General features: G+C 58.2%; 1 protein-coding gene across 2 annotated transcripts; it reads right to left on the bottom strand.

The window, feature by feature from the left end:
• Positions 1–141: 141 nt before the first annotated feature.
• Positions 142–17,009, bottom strand: STX1A (syntaxin 1A). Of its 2 annotated transcripts, XM_037506826.2 has the most exons (10): positions 16,947–17,009; positions 8,847–8,924; positions 8,433–8,532; positions 5,719–5,793; positions 4,895–4,968; positions 4,686–4,794; positions 4,473–4,546; positions 3,586–3,723; positions 1,948–2,058; positions 142–1,635 (listed from the first exon to the last, which is right to left on the bottom strand). In XM_037506826.2, exons 1-10 carry the CDS (start codon positions 16,974–16,976, stop codon positions 1,558–1,560), a joined length of 867 nt encoding a protein of 288 aa, XP_037362723.1. In that variant the 5' UTR covers positions 16,977–17,009; the 3' UTR covers positions 142–1,557. The 2 variants fall into 2 exon arrangements, with proteins under 2 accessions (XP_037362723.1, XP_037362722.1); XM_037506825.1 differs by lacking the exon at positions 142–1,635 and having other exon boundaries at positions 2,050–2,124.
• Positions 17,010–17,464: the final 455 nt, after the last annotated feature.

The raw sequence follows: 17,464 nt of genomic DNA, 5'->3' as shown, positions 1-17,464 counted from the left end.
TGGGGAAAATGGGAAGAGGGTACATCTGGCCCATGGTGCAGACTGGGCACCAGGTGTTCAGGAAGCCCTGAGTGAGACATTCAGGCTCGAAAGGAGGGCCCAGAGGCTTACGTCCTTTGTGGGAAAAGGACTGGCTTCATTTGAGTCCCTCCATCTTTCTGCCGTATACGCTGACCCCCCTGCTTCCCCCAAGTTACAAGAATGTGACATGATAGAAATTTAGAGCAGAGGCATGGTACAGATACAAATGTTTATTCTACATAAAAATTTCACAAAATGGGCAGCTGGTTGTACCAAGACCTTTGGTGAAGGGATGGAGGAGGGGAGGGAAGTTGCTGTTAAAGAAGGCAACACGGACAGTGGTTAGTTGTCACTGGGCAGGAGCAAAGCTGAAGGAAGGTAGGGCACAGACGTGGCCCCATCCCCTGCTGCATGCACTCGCATGCACACTCCTTGCCTGTCAATGAGGAAGTGGGGTGGGGGACGCATTTCTGACTTGAGAAGGCCCAAGGTGGTGGGAAAGGACAGGTACCCCTCCCTGGCTGGCTGCTGAATACTGCATCCGAGACACCTGACACCCACGTGGCACATCAATGGGGGACAGCAAAGGTAGAATGAGATTGCAGGCCAGAAGTGACATCAGACTTCCCAGAGCACAAGAGAGCAGGGACCACTGTCCCAAACATGCACAACACACTGGCTTGAGGACCCAACTGAGGCCTGTTGGGGAGATGGCCCAGGGCACAGACCTGATTGGGGCCTGCTCTGCTTCCCCAGCTCCAAGGGTGGTTGGGAACCAGGTACCAGCCAGTTTTCCAGAAGGTAACCTGGGGTCAGGATCAGGCATAACGCAAAGGGGTTGCTCTTGGGCTCTAGGAATATGGGAAGGGAGGCTGAGGCAGCCAAAGACCTGTTGGACTCTGCCCCTAGGTGGGGAGGAAGCCTGGTCTTGACAGGGTCAGAAGCCACCTGGCCACGACACCCTGAGCCTCCCTGGCAGTGATCAGCTGTTAGAGGCTTCAAGCTGGGCTGTCTCTCAGGGCTACCCTCCCCTAACCTGAAAAGCAGCACCATGTGGCCAGCTGATCCCCCCCATCCCTCAGGGGGACTGACTTAGGGGGACAGCTGGAGAGGACAGGGCAGATGAGTGGGTCAGTAGGAGGCAAGGGTGGGATTCAAAGAGCCTTGATCCCAGGAGGGGCAGACCCCAGACTGGAGAATTACAGAAGGCAAGGGAAGGAGAGCGTGTGAACCAGGGCAGCCCTGCCTGGGAAGGGTGAGACGGCCTGGGCCAGAGCCCCAGTCTGTTCCTTGTTGACCGATCCCCACCCCACTGGCAGTTTCCCAGCCCAGCGCCCCTCTGCCTCTTCTGTACAGACACACACTGTCACAAAGATCATGCACACGACGGCTCAGGGCAGGGTGGGGATGGAAGGCCCTGTGGCAGAGAAAGGAGCAGGATGGAGTGGGAAGGAGGGCCTCCGAGCCAGAAGGCGGCAGCAGCCAGGGGGCCTCCTCGGGGCAGACCATCCAGAGTGGAGTGGAAGGTGGCGGTTTCTAGCCAAAGATGCCTCCAAAGGTGGAGGCGATGACGATGCCCAGGACCACACAGCAGATGATGATCATGATCTTCTTCTGCACCGAGGAGGCAGGAAGGAGCCTCAGTACACGTCCGAGAGGGCGGGGGCGGGGAGGATGAGCGCCCTGGCCAGAGCTTTGAGGGGCATGGCCCAAAAGGGGAGTGAGGGGATCAAATGGGGAAGGTGACAGCCTAGAACACAGCCGGGCAGAGGGTGGTAATGGGACACTGCAGGGCTGGGCGCCCTGGGTGAAGGTTCTGGTCGGAGTTGAGAGGTGGGGGTAAAGGTAGAACTGGGAAGGATTTGTGATGGTCTAGGAATTTCTAGTGGGTCGGGGTGGGGCGTGGGCAGAGTTGGAGCTACTGACCCGGCGTGCCTTGCTCTGGTACTTGACAGCCTTCTTGGTATCAGAGACCGCCCTCTCCACGTAGTCCACCGCATGCTCCACGTTGTACTCAATCCTGTCAATCATCTCTCCCTGCAGGGTCAGGGGCACCCAAGCTCCAGAGGGCCCCGCTCAGGGTCAGGACTTTGGGAAAGCACCCTGGAGTTAGAGAAAAGGGGGCATGAGGATGAGGTACAGCTTCTCATCTGTGTCCTTCAGGCCAGAACCCCAGTCACTTTCTGCGTCTCCCCACAGAGCAGCCATCCTGGGGAGGGACCTGGCCATGCAGTCTCATCCGAGGGGGTGGGTGGGCTGGGGACCATGCAGACACATTCAGCTGGGGCCCTGAGTCAGACAGTGCCAGGCAGAGGGAGGCAGGGGCAGGCGTGGGTAGTCTGGAGTCTGGTCAATGCTCCCCAGGTGACCACAGTGAGCCCCCCTACTCCATCCTTCCCAGGCACCATGGTTCCGTCCAGCTCTGTAGTCTTCAACCTTTAAGACTCACTGCCCTGCCCAGGGCCCTCTTGAGCCCTGCAGTTTGGCCCCATGCAGCCCCTAGAGGCGATTCTGACCATGACCCCGCCCAAGACTCCCAGCAGTTCTCACTCTAAATCCACTGCACCCACCAGCACCCCATCATCATGGTCTCTCACCCAGATGGCAGCAGCAGCCTCTTTGTCATGGCCTCCCTGCTTCCTAACTCGGGTCATATCACTCTACACTGAAGACCTTCAATCCTCTTCAAGAAGAGAATCCAGATGCCCAGTCCCACCTCCCAAGACTTCCCCCATTTACAGCATCTCCAACTATCTTTGCTCTCCAGCTGCATGAACCTCCTTTCAGCTCCCCAAATTAGTCAGGCTCTTGCCAGCCCCAGGACTTGGTGCTGCTAGCCCCGCTGCCTGGGCCAGCTCATCAGTCTACCCAGGGGAAGTCTTCAGTGCTCAAATGCCACCTCTCAGAGGCCTACCCTGTCTGAAGTCATTTTAGCAGTGTTACCCCAAGTGTAGCATCAACATCACCCTTGAGTTTGTTCGAAATGCAAATTCATGCCTTCCTCTCCTCCTTGGACCTACAACTTCTGACACTGGACACTTGAAAGCCCTGCCAGTAGTTCATGGGCTCTTTCAAGGGTGAGAACCACTACTCTATCACACAGCCTCCTCATATCTCCTGAGCAAGTGGAGAATATTCCATCTGTCATCTACTTATGCTGCCCTTTTGCCCCACAGACACTGGCCCCAGGAAGCAGGCCCTCAGCTGTCCTGTTCACTGCTGTACCTCTAGCTCCTAGACAGGGACTGGGTCCACAGAGCCCAGGGTAGCTGTGAATACAACAGACGAAACAGGGAGTAGGTGGGAAGGGTCATGCAGGGCTTGGGGTCCTGGACGGGCAAGCAGAGCCATGCAGCACCTTGGGTCTTGGTACAGCCATGCAGTGATAAAAGGGTCCTTCTTACGGGCAGGGCCCTGGAGGCAGTTTCAACAGAGCTGGTTAGTTACCTGGAGACTCAGTCCCTCCCGGGCAGGGCAGCATGTTGGGCGGAAAGGGTAGGGGTTAGTGCAGCCCTAGGTGCTGCAGTGGGCTAGGGCGGATGGCGACTGGCCCCGGGCACTCACCTGGCTCTCCACCAGCATGGCCATGTCCATGAACATGTCATGCAGCTCACGGATGCTGTTCTCCAGTTTGATGATCTCACTGTGCCGCGTCTCAATCTCACTCAGGGCCTGCTTCGAGATGCTGGAGTCCATGATGATCTAGGGAGTGGAAGCAGTGGGCTGGGACCCACAGGCCTGCTGAGGGACTGGGGATGGAGCCCAGGATAGCAGGAGGCCAAGACCAAGGTGGCTGGGATGGGCAGTGGCCTGAGCAGTGCTTCAGAAGCAGGCCCGGGGCTCCCCTCAGTCACAGCCCTCCCTGCCTTCCTGCCGCTCTTACTAGTTGTCACTAATTTCTCTGAGGCCTGATTTCCTACCTGTAATATGGGACAACTAACACTCCTCACCTGGGCTTGCTACACACTAGTTGCTAAGTGCTAGTCTCATCAGCAGCTGGTACAGAGCCCAAGCTGACTGCCCCAAGGACCCAGGCCTCGACCTGCCTTTCCCCATCCTTCTTTTTCCTCCCACAGACTGTAACTGCCTCTCCCCTCTCCTGCTGCAACCCACAAGCCCAAGCTGCCTCCCACCCTGTGTGCCCCCTCCTTCAGGAAGCCCCCTCCTCGGCAGAGCAGTCTCACCTGAACATAGAGACAGTCGAGGGCACTGTGTCCCCCAGGAGGGTAAAAGGTTGAGGGCGGTGGAAGACCAGTGGTGAATGGGCTGGGGTAGCAGGAAGTGGACCCAACTGGGAGGGACCAGGAGTAAAGGTCTTGATTCTATCCTTGTATCCTCAGCTGATACCTTCCCCTCTCTGCTTGGCCTTCTCTAAAACCTGCTTCACAACGTTACTGTCGAAACATAGCATTTTGCACACACACCAATGGTCCCTGCACCTTCACACTCACCCCGGAAGCAAAGATAGCTGGATTCCCACTCTCCAGCATGTCCTCTAGTTCCTCGCTGGTGGTGGTCCTGCCAGCTGCAAGCAGGGGTACCAATGAGCTTGCCTCGTCCTGCTTTACCCATGGAGTGCATCAAACTCCACCCTGCACCCAGCCAGACCCCGCCCCTCCATGTAGGCCCCGCCCCTCCACCTAGGCCCTGCCCCCTCAGTTTACTGATCTCCAGCTGCCTCTGGATGCGGCCCTTGCAGCGCTCTCGGTAGTCAGACTGCGTGGCATTGTACTCCGACATGACCTCCACAAACTTCCGGGACAGCGTAGAGTGCTGTGGGTCCGACATGGGAGTGCAGGTGTCAGTCCAGCCCTACAAGACCCTGGAGCCTCTGGCACCCTACCTGCCACCTGCCCCAGAGGCCAGTCTGCACCTGTGTCTTCCGAATCCTCAGGTCAGCAGATGAGCGGTTCAGGCCTTCCTCCTGCTCAATGCTCTGCTCAATGCCTGAGGGAACAAATGACTGCTGAGCCATACCTGCGCCCCCTACTACATCTGGACCCTCGCACCCAGGACCTGGCCAGGGGCCTATCCTGGGGGAACTTGTGTGGCCTGTGAGGGGGCTTACTGAAGAGGAAGAGAAGCACCAGGCACTGATGGAGGAGGGCCAACAAAGGCCCTTCCCAGCATGACGCACACATAGTATATGCACATGTGCATTAACACACATACAGAACTGTGTGTGAGCACCTACTATGTGCTAGTTTGGTGGCTCAGACCCACCAGTCTCTGTCCTGTTTACTTCCTGTTCAGGAAGGCTATGCACCCAACAAAGGTCATGACTAGATTGGGGTGGACCATGTGACCAGACCGGCCAGGATCAAGGATCCTAGTCTGGACACAGGTGGGGTGTGCACATCTGTGCCTGTCCAGGGGCATGAGGGCTTCTCTGTGCAGCCAGGTGGTACTGGCCACTCTGCTGACCCTCTTTAGCTGGACTGGGGCGGGAAGGCAGTGCCCAGCATGGGGAATGCTCTGGACAAAGCCTTAAGCATCTATCCTGAGGCCTAACCTAGAGTCTGGCACAAACAGACTTTCTAGGTAGCTGCTGAGTGAATGGGCACATACTAGCATCCTCTTAGAGGAAAGCAAGACCCAAGGTGGCCCCTCAGGATAAGTGAAACCCCACAGGCTGCATGGAAGAAGCAGGTCTGCGGTGCCCCTGTATAACAGACAAGGCCTGGAGCCCGTACTCACTCTTTAATTTGGAGCGAACTTTGTTTGCCGTCTTCTTTATGTCAGACATGAGTTCTTCCAGCTCCTCCTTTGTCTCTGGGAGGTAGAAGGGGTTGGGGGGAGACACCTTGAGTTCCCCTCATCCACTGGCTAAGGCTCTGCCTGCCCCTCCACCCGAGGTCCAGGGCCACATCGGCAGCAGCCTCCCCTTCTTGTGCTGCCTTGCAGGGAGCCTCCCTTCCTCCTTTGCTGACTCCCCCACTCCCTGAGAAGACAGATGGGTCTAAATTTAAGGCAGAAATAATCGTGGAGCAGCTGGCGATGCTAAGGTTGGCGCTGGGGCACATTTACTTGACACTTGCTGAAATTGAAGGTGCAGTGTACAGGCTCTCCCGGTCTTAGCTGGTGGCACAGGAGGGTGAGCATGCAGCGAATGGGATGCTGGGGCCAGGGAGGCAGGCCTCAGCCCCCACCCCCTTCCCCTGGAATTCAAGCTTCAGCGCTTCGAGGCCAGACCTTGTTCTACTCATAAAGCCCTGTCCTTGGCTGCTGAGCCCAGTGGAGACCAAGGGTTGGGTGCCCAGGGGTGTCTGGGGGCAGAAGGCACTTGGCCTAGGAGGCAGCTGGAGAAGAGGTTCGAAGAGGTGGGCCCTTGGTAGCAGGTAGCTACCTCATGAGAGAGGGAAGTTGGGGGAAGGCAGTGGCATGGAGTTTCTAGCTGTGTTCCAACTAGAACCATCTCCCTAAAACTGGCCGAGGCCATGGGGGTGAGCAGTTTGCCCCCCCTCGCTGAGGTATTTTGGCCAATAAAATGGAGCAAGATGTCCTGTCCTTGTGGGTAGTGGGGGCAGCAAAGGGTGCTGGCAATGCTCCTGCCTCAGGGCAACCCCGAGAACCCCACCCCTTACAGAGAGCAGGACTGAGCTCCTGGCTGCAGGCTTCCCCATCCACCCTCTGCTGGCCTCTGGGGCCACTGGGGACTGGAGAGGGCACTGAGAGGGGCCAACCGGAGAGGCCGGAGGCGAGGCCAGCTCCCAGTGGATGTGAGTGGAGTGGAATGGGGGGCTTTGAGGAGCGGAGGAGGGTGCCTCATTTGTATGAACAAAGGAAAACTTGGTTACCAGCTGCTCTGACGTCTCAGCTTCTTTTGCTCAGACCCAAAATAGCCCAGCCCGGATGGCAGCCCCCAAAAGAGGCAGAGGGAGTCTTGCCCAGAGAAGCCCGCCACTCACCACCAGCGTTTCTGTGACTTATTAACTCTGCTCCACTTCTGCCCTGGAACCCTCCGTGGGACCCCTGCCCCAGAGTGCCTGCTAGTCAGCCCACGCCTTGACTATCAGCAGGTCCCGACCAGCTCGCTGATGGTGGGTCTGAGCTGTGCACAAGAGTCACTACTGGCTGTGCACAGGGAGCTGCGGTGGAGCCGGGCAGCCTGTCATCCCATACCCACCTGCCTTCCCGAAGGTGACAGGCCAACTCCCCATCTCTTTACAGTTCCTACCCCCACCCAGCCAGCCCCCTTCTGACCCTCATCAGAAGTGACCCTTACAGGGACACATACTGACCCAGATACACATGGGCCCAGAGGCAAACCACGTCACGTGCTGCTGACTGGGACAAATCTCTGGGGAGCGGGAAACTACACTGGGTGCATGTCCTGCTTCGGGAGATGGTCCCTCCCTCCTGTCCACCCCTTCCTGGGAGTGTCTCCCTGGCTCTCACTAGACTCGCTTTGCCTTCCGAGCTCTGGAGCTGAGTTTGGTTGGTGTGGCAATGGCCTTGAGTTCAAGCACACTCTGGGGCTGTGGATTTATTCTGGGAATTTAGGGCTTGCTGTGGGCCTGGGTTAGTGGTGATGGAGAGGGAGGCAGTGCTGGGGAGGAGAATGAAATCAAGCCCTAGGTGCCTGGGCTGTGGGCCCCAGGCCCCCTCCCCCGAAACAGCTGGGCAGCAGTCTCACACTGGCTCCCTCTCTCATGGCCGGCACTAGAGGGGTAAAGCAGCACGCAGAGGTGGGCTGTGCACACGCCTGGCCTCCCTGGGACAGAGGGTGAGCCCCCCTCCAGGGGACGGGGTATGGGGCCAGTGTGCTGTCAGCCTGGCACATATATTAGTGTCGTAGTCAACACCTGCACAGGAACAGTGACAGCAGTGACAGCAGGGCCAGGGGTCCTGCTTGGGGACAGAGTAGAATGCAGACACACACAGGTTCCCCGTGTGGAGGGGGAGAGGTGATTTCCTGGAGCCCTGAAAATGCCTGGCTCTGGGGTGCCAGTGGCCAGGTGCCAGGGCTGCCAGCTCTTTCCGGAAGCTCTGCCTGCTTGGCCGCTCTGCCCTCCCACAGTGCTGACGCCTCAGAGCTGCCATCTGCTCCCCAGGGAGGAGAGAAAGGGAGGGGCTGGGCTGAGAGGCCTCCTATTGATCAGAGGCAATGCTCTCCCTCCCTCCTCCCTGCTCTGCCTCCCAGATTCCCAGGGCTGCAGCCAGCCCAGCTGCTTTGAAAAGAGCCAGCTTACCTGGGAAGGGCGGAGTGAGCTGCCTGGCCCAACTGGGGCCCAAAGAGAGTCCCTTTCCACTATTCTTTGCAGGCCCCCCCGCCCCACCGCTGGCTTTCCTGAGGCTGCCTATGGAGCTTTTCCCACCTGACCAGGTCTAGGCACCCCTTTGCCAGGCAGCGAGGGGTGCCGGGGTTCCAGGAGTCCCTCCCTGACCTGAAACTGGCCCCTCACACTCACTCTCATCAGGGTTGGGGGAGGCCAAGATGGCGCTGTGCTTCCGCTTCACCTCCTCCACGTTCTCGGAGATCTTGTCGATAAAGCCGCGGATCTCTTCCACCTGCGGACCAAGGTCAGGTGGTTGAGAGCGAAAACCCAGGGAGGGGCTCCTGGGGCTAGAACTTGCCCTGAGTAGGGCTGGCGGTGGGGGCGAGGCCAGGCTGGTGCAGGCTTCAGGTGTTGGGTGTGAGGTGGGCATAGCCGCATGGCCGCTACACGCATCCTTCTAGGGGGCGATGGGAGGAGAGGGTAGTTTCAGAGCCAGACTGCTCCCCTGTGAACTTCAGTCTATTCACCCTCAAAATGGGTTTATTCATTGGTGCTTGTAGCCACTATGGGTCCGCCAGTGGTGGGGGAGGGAGGTGCTGGTCCCACCTGCTCGAAGAACTCATCCATGAAGCGATCTCGGTCCACGGTGACAGTGACATCATCGTCATCGTCGCTGTCCTTGGCCTGTGCAAGGGTGTGCACTCATGAGTGGACCGGTGATAGGACCCTGGATCCCCCTAAACCTGGGGCTTCAAAGTACAGGGCACCCACATGCAGACTGGGTCCTGACCAGCCACTGACAGCTGTGCCTGCAGCCCTGAGCCACACTGAGAGCTGGAGAAACTTGGGGACCGGCCAGAGAGGCCATGCCTGTCAAGAGATAGGGCCAAGCGTTGACAACCAAGTGAGGGATCCCTTCCCCCTCAGGACTAGGGTCCTCCTAGCACACACTACTCTTGGGTGCAAATGGGGAGGCCTACCATAGGGCAGGCAAGAAAACCTGAGGACTTGGGCCCCCAGCCATAGTCAGCGTTCCCTCTCTCCTGTCCCTCGGCTCCCTTTGGCGGGGAGGGGGCCCTGGAGGGACGGCCATGGGCATTAATACTTCCCTCCCAAAAGGTAGCATGGCCCAGACAGGGGCCACCCTCCCAATACCCCAGTCAGGCCCTACCATCTTCAGGGCTCTGCGAAGGCTGGTTTTGCCCACTCAGTCCTCTTGGGGATCCTCTCTTTCCTTGACAGTCTTGGCCCTGGACCTTGACCCTCTTTCTTTCCAGGCCCAGAGCTGGGCCCAGCAGGCACAGGAGGCCAGTCATGTTGCCCCTGGCCCAGGGCCTGTCTTGGGCCTCAACCACAGGTGCAGACTCCACTGCGGCAGGGGCAGCTGCCAAAAGCCACCCCCATCAGGCGCTGGGGGTAGTGACACCTCTGACTCTGGGATGCTGGCACGCTCGTTACTACCCGTTTACACATCCCAAGTGGCCAGCGACAGCCCACTCTGCTGGCAAAGCCAAGGTTTCTCCCCACAGCCAAGGCCAGGAGCCCCAGGACAGGACTGTCTCCCCTGCTCCGGAGGAGGCACTAATGGGCTCTGTACCCACCTCCCTGCCGTGCCGAGTCTGGGGACAGGCCGAGGGAAGTTTCAGGCTGGGCCCCTCTAGCCTCTGAGGAAGGGGTTCAGGCCCGCACAGACACTGGCTGGCTGAGGGCCTTCCCCTCTGGTGTGTTTGCTCCTCTGAGAAATGAGGACAGTGACTCCGGCTGCAGGAGGGAGGACGGGGAGTGGGCAAGCGCAGCGTGATCTGGGAAGAGCTGTGCTTCTGGGGCTCTTGGGGTCCCTCTATCTTGCCAAAGTGGGGACCAACGAAGAGAAGGGGGTTAGTTGGGAGCTTTATGGAGGCGGCTCAGAGGGGCCCCCTCTCATCAAGAGATCACACCTCCTCCCTCAGCAGCTAAAATAAATCCTTGTTCCCATAAGTGCCTGTGGCTGCTACCAGGTGGCCTCCCTTCCCCCACCAAGCCCACCCAGAGACACAGAGAATCCAGCCGTTCCACTTAACAGACCACGCCCGGCCCTGCAGTGGAGCGAGGAGCACCTTCTGGGGAAACTGAGGAAGAGTGCAGCCTGGAGGAGCCCAGTTCCCCCTTCTAAGCAGCCTGCGGGTTGGGAGGTAGACTCAGGAGCCCCTGTGACTCAGTGCCTGTCCTTTGTCCTTCTGGTGCCCAGAGTAGGACAGGAAGGACGGGAAGGGACAGAAGAATAGCCAGCTCCCCCCTAAAGAGTAATGACCAGTAAGGGTCTCAGACAAGGCACCTGAGTCACCAGGGACAAGGGTCATTGCCAGTGACCCTCCCCAGCCTTGTTTTGTCCACCTGGGAAGGGAGGACCGATTTGCTTCAGGCATGCAGCCAGCTTGGACCCGCTACCTCCACAGTCTCCTCAGAGGGTCGGAGGTTGGAATTAGTAGTTTCTCCAACAGAGGGTTGGCAGGGGAGATGCGCACCCCCTCCATCTTGGAGGGCAGAGCTGGCAAAGGTGGCCTGGAGTCTGAGTGGGGCATCCAGGTTGGGGTCCCCCTGGAGGCAGCATTCAGACTGACCCCAAAGTCAATCGGGGGTTCAAGGCCTGACCTCAGTCTTGGTCAAACCAGCTGTGGCTCCAAGCAAACCTCCTGGGAATAGCCCCAGGAGTCCCTTCCTCACCAAGACCTAGTGTTTCTTCCCCCTCAGGACTTTTCATCCCCACCCCACATCCTCATCTCACTTCATCTAATGGCCTGAAATCTAATCCCAGCACACCCCATGGTTAAGGTCCCCCTGCCGCTACGGTGTACCCCCTGTCCCCATGTAGTTCCCCCTACTTGGAATGCTGATTCCATGAGCTGACATTTCCCACATCCTTAGAAGACATGTCCTTCTGGAAGCCTTCTCCAGCTCCCCTGGGTCAGTACTCTCTCCTCTGGTTCCCCACACACCGTTCACCTCCCAACTGAGTCACAGGCACAGACTCTCAGGCTCTAAGGGATCTGAAAAGTCACCTTGGCCTCGGCAGCAGTAGCCAGACACTGTAATGGCAAGTTAGTTAGCTTTTCCAGGCAATTGTCCATCTGGAGTAGGCCCGATTGTTAGAAAATCCTTCCCTTCCTGTGGTTTGGTCCCAGGCCAAACAGAGCCTGTTGGAGCCCTCTCCCAGGCTGGCCCTGCCAGAGACCTGAAGGTAGCACCCATATCCTCCCACGGTTTTTCTTCAAAGTTGAACATTTTGTCTCCTTCACATCCTTCCCAGGAGCCCTAATTGTACCTCCTACCCCAGACTTGTTCCACTTGGCCTCTGTCTTCTATAAGACAGAATACAAACTCAATATGTTGCTGGCTGTGGTCTGAGCAATGCCACAAAGCTGACCCATCTCCTTCATTTTTCTACACTGTCTATCTCTGTTAATGCAGTCAAGTATCACATAAGTGATCATATATATAGCACTTCCTGTATCACATAAGTGATCATATATATAGCAATCCCCGTCAAGGAAAGTTTCACGTCCTTCCCTACCACACTCCACTTGGTTGGATTTGGGACTTAAGCGAAGGACCTTTTTCCTGTTTCATTTGTTCTGATCCTTGTTCCAGTTTGTGAGAATCTGTTGGCTCGTGACTCTGTTGCTGCCTGCAAGCTTGTGCCTCTAACCTCACACACCCACAATCCTGTGACACCTTTCTAGAGATGTCCTCCACATTAAGTTGACGCCTAATCAGTTCTCACTGGACACTGAATAAATGACAAGGATGTCAGCCCCCACTGCCCCATCCCCACCCCAGACACACTCTGAACTAAAAAGAATCTAGGAACTAGGTTGGCATGCCATCTTCCCAGTATCCTGGGCTGCCCAGGTGGACATCACACCCTTGCACAAAGTGGGCACCTCAATACCTGTTGAATGATTAGAGCCCCACTTCCCTTGGGAATCTGCCAGCCTACTCCAAGTGGCAGTCACAACTTTGGCAAGAGGGCTGGCTTAGAGCTGGGGAGCTGGGAGGCGGCATGGAGATGGCAGCGGGAGCTGTGGGCCAGTTACAAGCTGGAGGGCTCAAATATCTTCTGGACAAGCCCATCCTGCCCACTACCTGGCCAAAATGAGGTTCCACCTCTTTCTCCTTAGCCTGCTGCAGATAACTCAAATGTACCAGGAACCGGCAGCAGTCCTTCTGCCCACCTATGACTATGCAGGTGCTTCCTTTCACCCACTCTCTCCCTCCGCAGGGCAGCTCCCTCCTGCCTGCCCCTGACCTGTACCATGCTGGAGCTTCTCCTCACAGACCTTCCTCAGTGGAGGCAGCTCTCCTCAAAGCCGCCCGCCTGCAACCATGCAGGCCTCTCTCAGCAAACCTGTTCCTTTCAGGACCGCTCTTTCTGTCCGCTTATGTCTATGCAAGTGTCTTTTACTGCCCTATACCTTTTCTAATAAACCTGCTCTTTAAAATTAAAAAAAAAAAAAAAAAGTATCAGGAACTCCCAAGGCAGAAACAGGGAGCATCCACATTCCTTCTCTCACATCCAACCAAATGCTGATTTGTCCTGCTGTTTTTTTTTATTCTTTTCAACCCTGGTTGGCACCAAATCCCTTGGGGATACAGCTCCCAGACAGATCAGAATTTCTGGGGGTGCTGCTGGCAAGTCTAAGTTTTTAAAGAGCTGTCCAGGATTGCGAATGGCTGGTCTCCTTCCTCTCTGGCTAACTGACCACCCCAGCCACGGCCTCATCACCTGACAATCAGCCCTACAATCAGGAATGAAGGGCGGGCGGGGGGGTGGGTGGGAGGAGTGCCACCCCCACCATAGCAACCTTCAGGAGGAGACAATCCGGTTGGAAACAACTTAAGCTTCCCCTGTTGGTGTCCAGCAGCCATGGTGGTCTCCACCTGCTGAGGCTCCAGGATTCTAGGGCACTTTCCCCGAAGCAGGAGTCTGATTTCTCCAGAAGGAAGGCAGGCCAGGCAGCCTTCAGGCCTGTTCCAGGGATGGCTATGGGCCAGCCGGCAAGGTTGATTCATCCCTGCTGTGCAGGAGCTGCTGTTGTCCGCCTGGAGGGCTATTTTTCCCCCCTTCTTCTTTTTAATGACTAATCAAAGTTAATATCGCTAGTGCAGAGGCCCAGAGCTGAGTCAGGGATGTGCGAGAGGCCACACGGGGTGTCCAGGAAAGAAGATTCTCCAGTCTGGCCCCTTCACCCTCTCCCCTTCCCGGGTACTGCCTCTACCAGATCCCTGCTCTCACCAGGACTGCCCAGTAGCAGGGTGCCAGAGCAGCTGGCGAGGCAGGGTTCCAGTCCCGGGTGTCTGTGGTATCGGATAAAACCCCTGGTCCTTTCTGGATTTCAGTTTTCCAATAAATGAGATAGGAGGTTGGACTAGAGAGTCCCTGAAGCCATTCCAGCTGCATCCCAGATGAAAATGTGCCCAATCCATTGCTTCTTCTGGGAAACCCCAAGGAGGTTGGGGGTGGGGGTGGAAGGAAGGAGGGAGAAGCTACCCTGGTCCTATTCTTATACCCTCATTTCTTCTGGGTCCGGGAGGTTCCAAGGGCTCTATTTTAAAAATGAAACAAACATCGAGGGTTAAGGCATAAACCTGCCTGGAATTGCTCTCAGTCTCCCAGTTTCTTCTCGGCAATGAGAGAGAAAGAGGTAGCTGGTGGACAGAGGGGGCAGTGTACTTCCCCAGCTGGGCCTGCCTGGCTGCACCAGGGAGAGGGGCTCTGCTCCCTCCGGACCAGGTGTCCCAGCCACCCGGCTATCCCCCCCGGCTGGGCTGTCCATCTCTGCCTTCTAAAAGGCCCCTCCTGTTCTCGCCTCCTATTCCAATCCAACTCCTCTGGGCCCCCCAAGTTCTCTTGTTCCAGGAAGGCTGCTTCTGTGTCTGGCTGCCCCAGTCTCCCTCTCTCCGTGCTTGGGCTCCTGAGGCTGGTTCCATATGGCCCACACAGTCCTGCACATATACACATAAACACTGTTCTGGACCCAGGGAGGGGTAGGTCAGCTTCCAAGAGGTCCTCAGGGTAAAAAACCCCCCAAAACACAAAAACTGAACTGGGTGAAGGGGGCTGCTGCACAGCAGTGTGAGGCTACCTGGCTGACAACCTGTCCCAAAGTCTCGCTGGCTGTGTGACTCTGGGCTGATCTTTGCTCCTCTGAGGCCCCAGGCTGCAGTTCTGATCTCTGAAGGCTGTCTACAGCATAGAGCTGGCCCCCACAAGTCCCGTGGTCCCTCCTGCAGAACAGAGGGACAGCCCCATGAGAGGTGGGGGCTGGAGCTGCTGGAGGGCTGGGCCTGGCCTGCAGAGCGCTGAGGAAACGCGCCAGCTCCTTCCCAAGTGTGACTTTTATAAATAAGCTCCCTTCGCCTGCCTTCCAAATGTGGTGGCGTTGGGTGGAGGAGGAGGAAGGAGGGGAGAGGGGGTTGGGGATGGTGCAGGTTGCTGTCCCAAGCAGCACCTCTGCTGACCAGCCTGGGTACCACTGGCTTCTTGGTTTCTTGAGATTCTGGGCAGGAAATTCTGACTCCTGGGGTTTGAGGTCTCCCCCAGATATGAAGTCAGTTTCAGGACACCTGGAACTACCCCCTCTTGCCCTGGGACCCAGTGGGAAAAAAAGCTGTGGGGTCGGCAGCACCCTAGACAACCCACCCAGTGTGGGTTCCTGCCACCAGCCCTTGAGGCTGCCAGAAATCCCTAAGGGGTAGGGCCGCCCAGTCATGAACAGTAGTCTCCATGGACTCTGAATGCCTAGGAGGCCCGGAGAGGAAGCCATGCCATCTAAGAGACCACTCTGGCAAGTGGGAGGGGGAGGGGAGAGCTGGGGTTCAGAGACACACCAGAGCAAAGAACCTGGGTTCAAGTTCCTTACAATCCAAGCTCCCCTCCGGGGTCCTGTAGACCCGGTCAGGTCCAAATCTGTCTTCAGGGCTAGGCAAAACCCCTTTTTACCATCCTTCCTGATCTACCAGCAAATCACTGTTCTCTTGTGCCTCAGTTTCCCCTTTAGCAAGTGGATGAAGGTGAATACGCCAGAGGCTTTGTTCTATGTAAAGGACTAAGTCCCCTGACCACTTGGTTCTCCCTTATACTCACAGCTGACTCACCAGGTACCCAAGCATCAGCAGTGCAAAACACGGCCTTTCAGGCCATCTATCACCAAGATAACATTCTGTTTCAACTAAGCACAGGAAACTCGAGGACAGCCGCAAAGAGGCGGGGGCAGGGGGAGTGCTCAGAGCCCTGCATGACACCAGGGACCATCTTCTTCCTTTGAATTCTCACAAGGTTTATACTGGGGGCTTGCCCTCAGCCAGGAATAAGCAGGGGAGGGGCTGGCAACTGGAGCTAGGGGGAGATGGAGCAGGAGAGCCCAGTCCCAGCTCCAGGCTGCCCAGGAAATGGAACTGGTGTAACTGGGGGGTACCCAAGGACCAAATGCACAGAGCATCTGCACAGGTACAGCTATGGGATCAAAAGCCCAAAGGGCACTTGAAACTTTCCATGAGAGGACCTAGGTCTCTAGTTCCAAGCAAAGCAGCACGGGGAGGGTTTTGGGGAGCCACCGAACAACCCCCCTAAAGATGAACCAGTGAGGCCTGATAGCAGGGTGGTCAGTCAGGGGATCAGATGACACTCTGCCTGGTCTAGAGCTTTGAGGCTCCCTCTTTCCACAGGCTGCATTCATTTCTTCTCCGGCTCCCCCCAGGCCCCACAGGGCTGCCATTCCTGAGGCAGAAGTGCCAAGGTCCTGGTAAAAGGCAGTTGCCAGGGGAAGGGGGCCCTGTTGATGAGGAGCAGGTAGCAGTGGTCTCTGTCACAGCTGGGAGAGGGTGGGCTCTGACGCTAAACCTTTGAGAATCCTCCTGCTCCCCCAAACCCCGCCCCAGGAGCCACACCCCAGGGGACTATGAGACACAGGTGGAAAAATAGGTTCGGGTCGGAATCTGATCAGGATACCCCGAAGGGTCTGGAAATGCCAGCCCAGACTGCCAGGAGGTCATGAGGGGGGCCCAGGGAGGAGGACCAGGGGTGGGCCTGACCCCTCCCAGACCCGGGCGGGCCGAAGATCCCCACAGCGACCCGGTGGGGAGCCACAGGTGATAGGAGCTACAGGTGATGGAGGCAGCGGGGCACCCCGGAGTCAACCACCGCCTGAAGAGCCCAGCCCCGCCCGACCGCCAGGTTTCCGCAGCGCGCCCCGCAGAAGGGCTCTGGGCAGGGGACCGCCCCGGGGCCCTTTTCACCGCGTTCCCGCCGTCTGTCTACACCCGCGGTGGGGAGGAGACAGGAGGGTCAGTGGTGAGGCACACTGGGAGGAAAGAGACGGGACCTGCTTCTTGGACCAGAAGTGAGGTCAGGCTTCTGTCCCGCCACTGGCATCCGATAACACCCTTCCAGCCCCCCAAAACAAGGCGGCACCGAAAAGTTTATCCAGGACCCGGGGCTCCAGCAGCCAGAGCGCGGGACAGCCCGATCCGAGCCCACGGGCACCCACGACCCGGGTAGGTCGGAGGGGCGGGACCCGGCGGGGGTCGGGGTCCCGGACTCGGCAGGACCCCCTCCCGCCGGGCCGGGGACTCAGAGGCTCCCGCGCGGGCGGCCGCCGGAGCCGGGTGGGGAGCAGCGGGCGCGCTGAGCGCAGGGGGCCAGCGGCCGCGCGCCGGGGCCGGACTCACCGTGCGGAGCTCCTGGGTTCGGTCCTTCATGCTCCCGGGAGTGGCAGCGGCGCCGGCTGCAGCCGTGTGAGCCCCGCATGCGCGGCGGTCGCCCCGCGGCTGCGCAGCGCCAGCCCGGCCCCGCCCCGGCCCCCGGGACCCCGGCCCAGCCCCCAGTCCGGCCCCGCCCAGCGCGCGTCAGGCCCGGGCGGGCTCGGCTCTGCGCCGGGTCGGGGAGTCCAGCTGCCCCGCCGCCACCCGCCAGCGGGCACCCTGTTGTGGCGAGGTCAAGGGCCGCGTCCCCAGCACTCTAGACGCGTGAGCCTCCCCTGGCATCGGCCCCCAATCCCCCGTCTCCTCCCCTGCCCCACCCTCCCCCAGCTTGGCCTTTCAGTGTCCGGCCATCTGGACCCTGGATCTGCACCCCTGCAGCCCCTAGCATTCCTGGGGATTTGCTGAAGGTTGGACCCCGCTCCCCCACCTCCTTGATTTTATTGCTTTGGAACATCCAGCTCCCACCTCTAGGAAACCTCCTTCAG

This window comes from Talpa occidentalis, unplaced genomic scaffold, assembly GCF_014898055.3.
Source record: "Talpa occidentalis isolate TD23 unplaced genomic scaffold, MPIMG_talOcc4v2.1 talOcc4.12, whole genome shotgun sequence".
Classification (NCBI taxonomy): domain Eukaryota; kingdom Metazoa; phylum Chordata; class Mammalia; order Eulipotyphla; family Talpidae; genus Talpa; species Talpa occidentalis.
The sequence above is the reverse complement of the archived record's forward strand: the minus strand, read 5'-3'. Positions and strand labels throughout refer to the sequence as shown.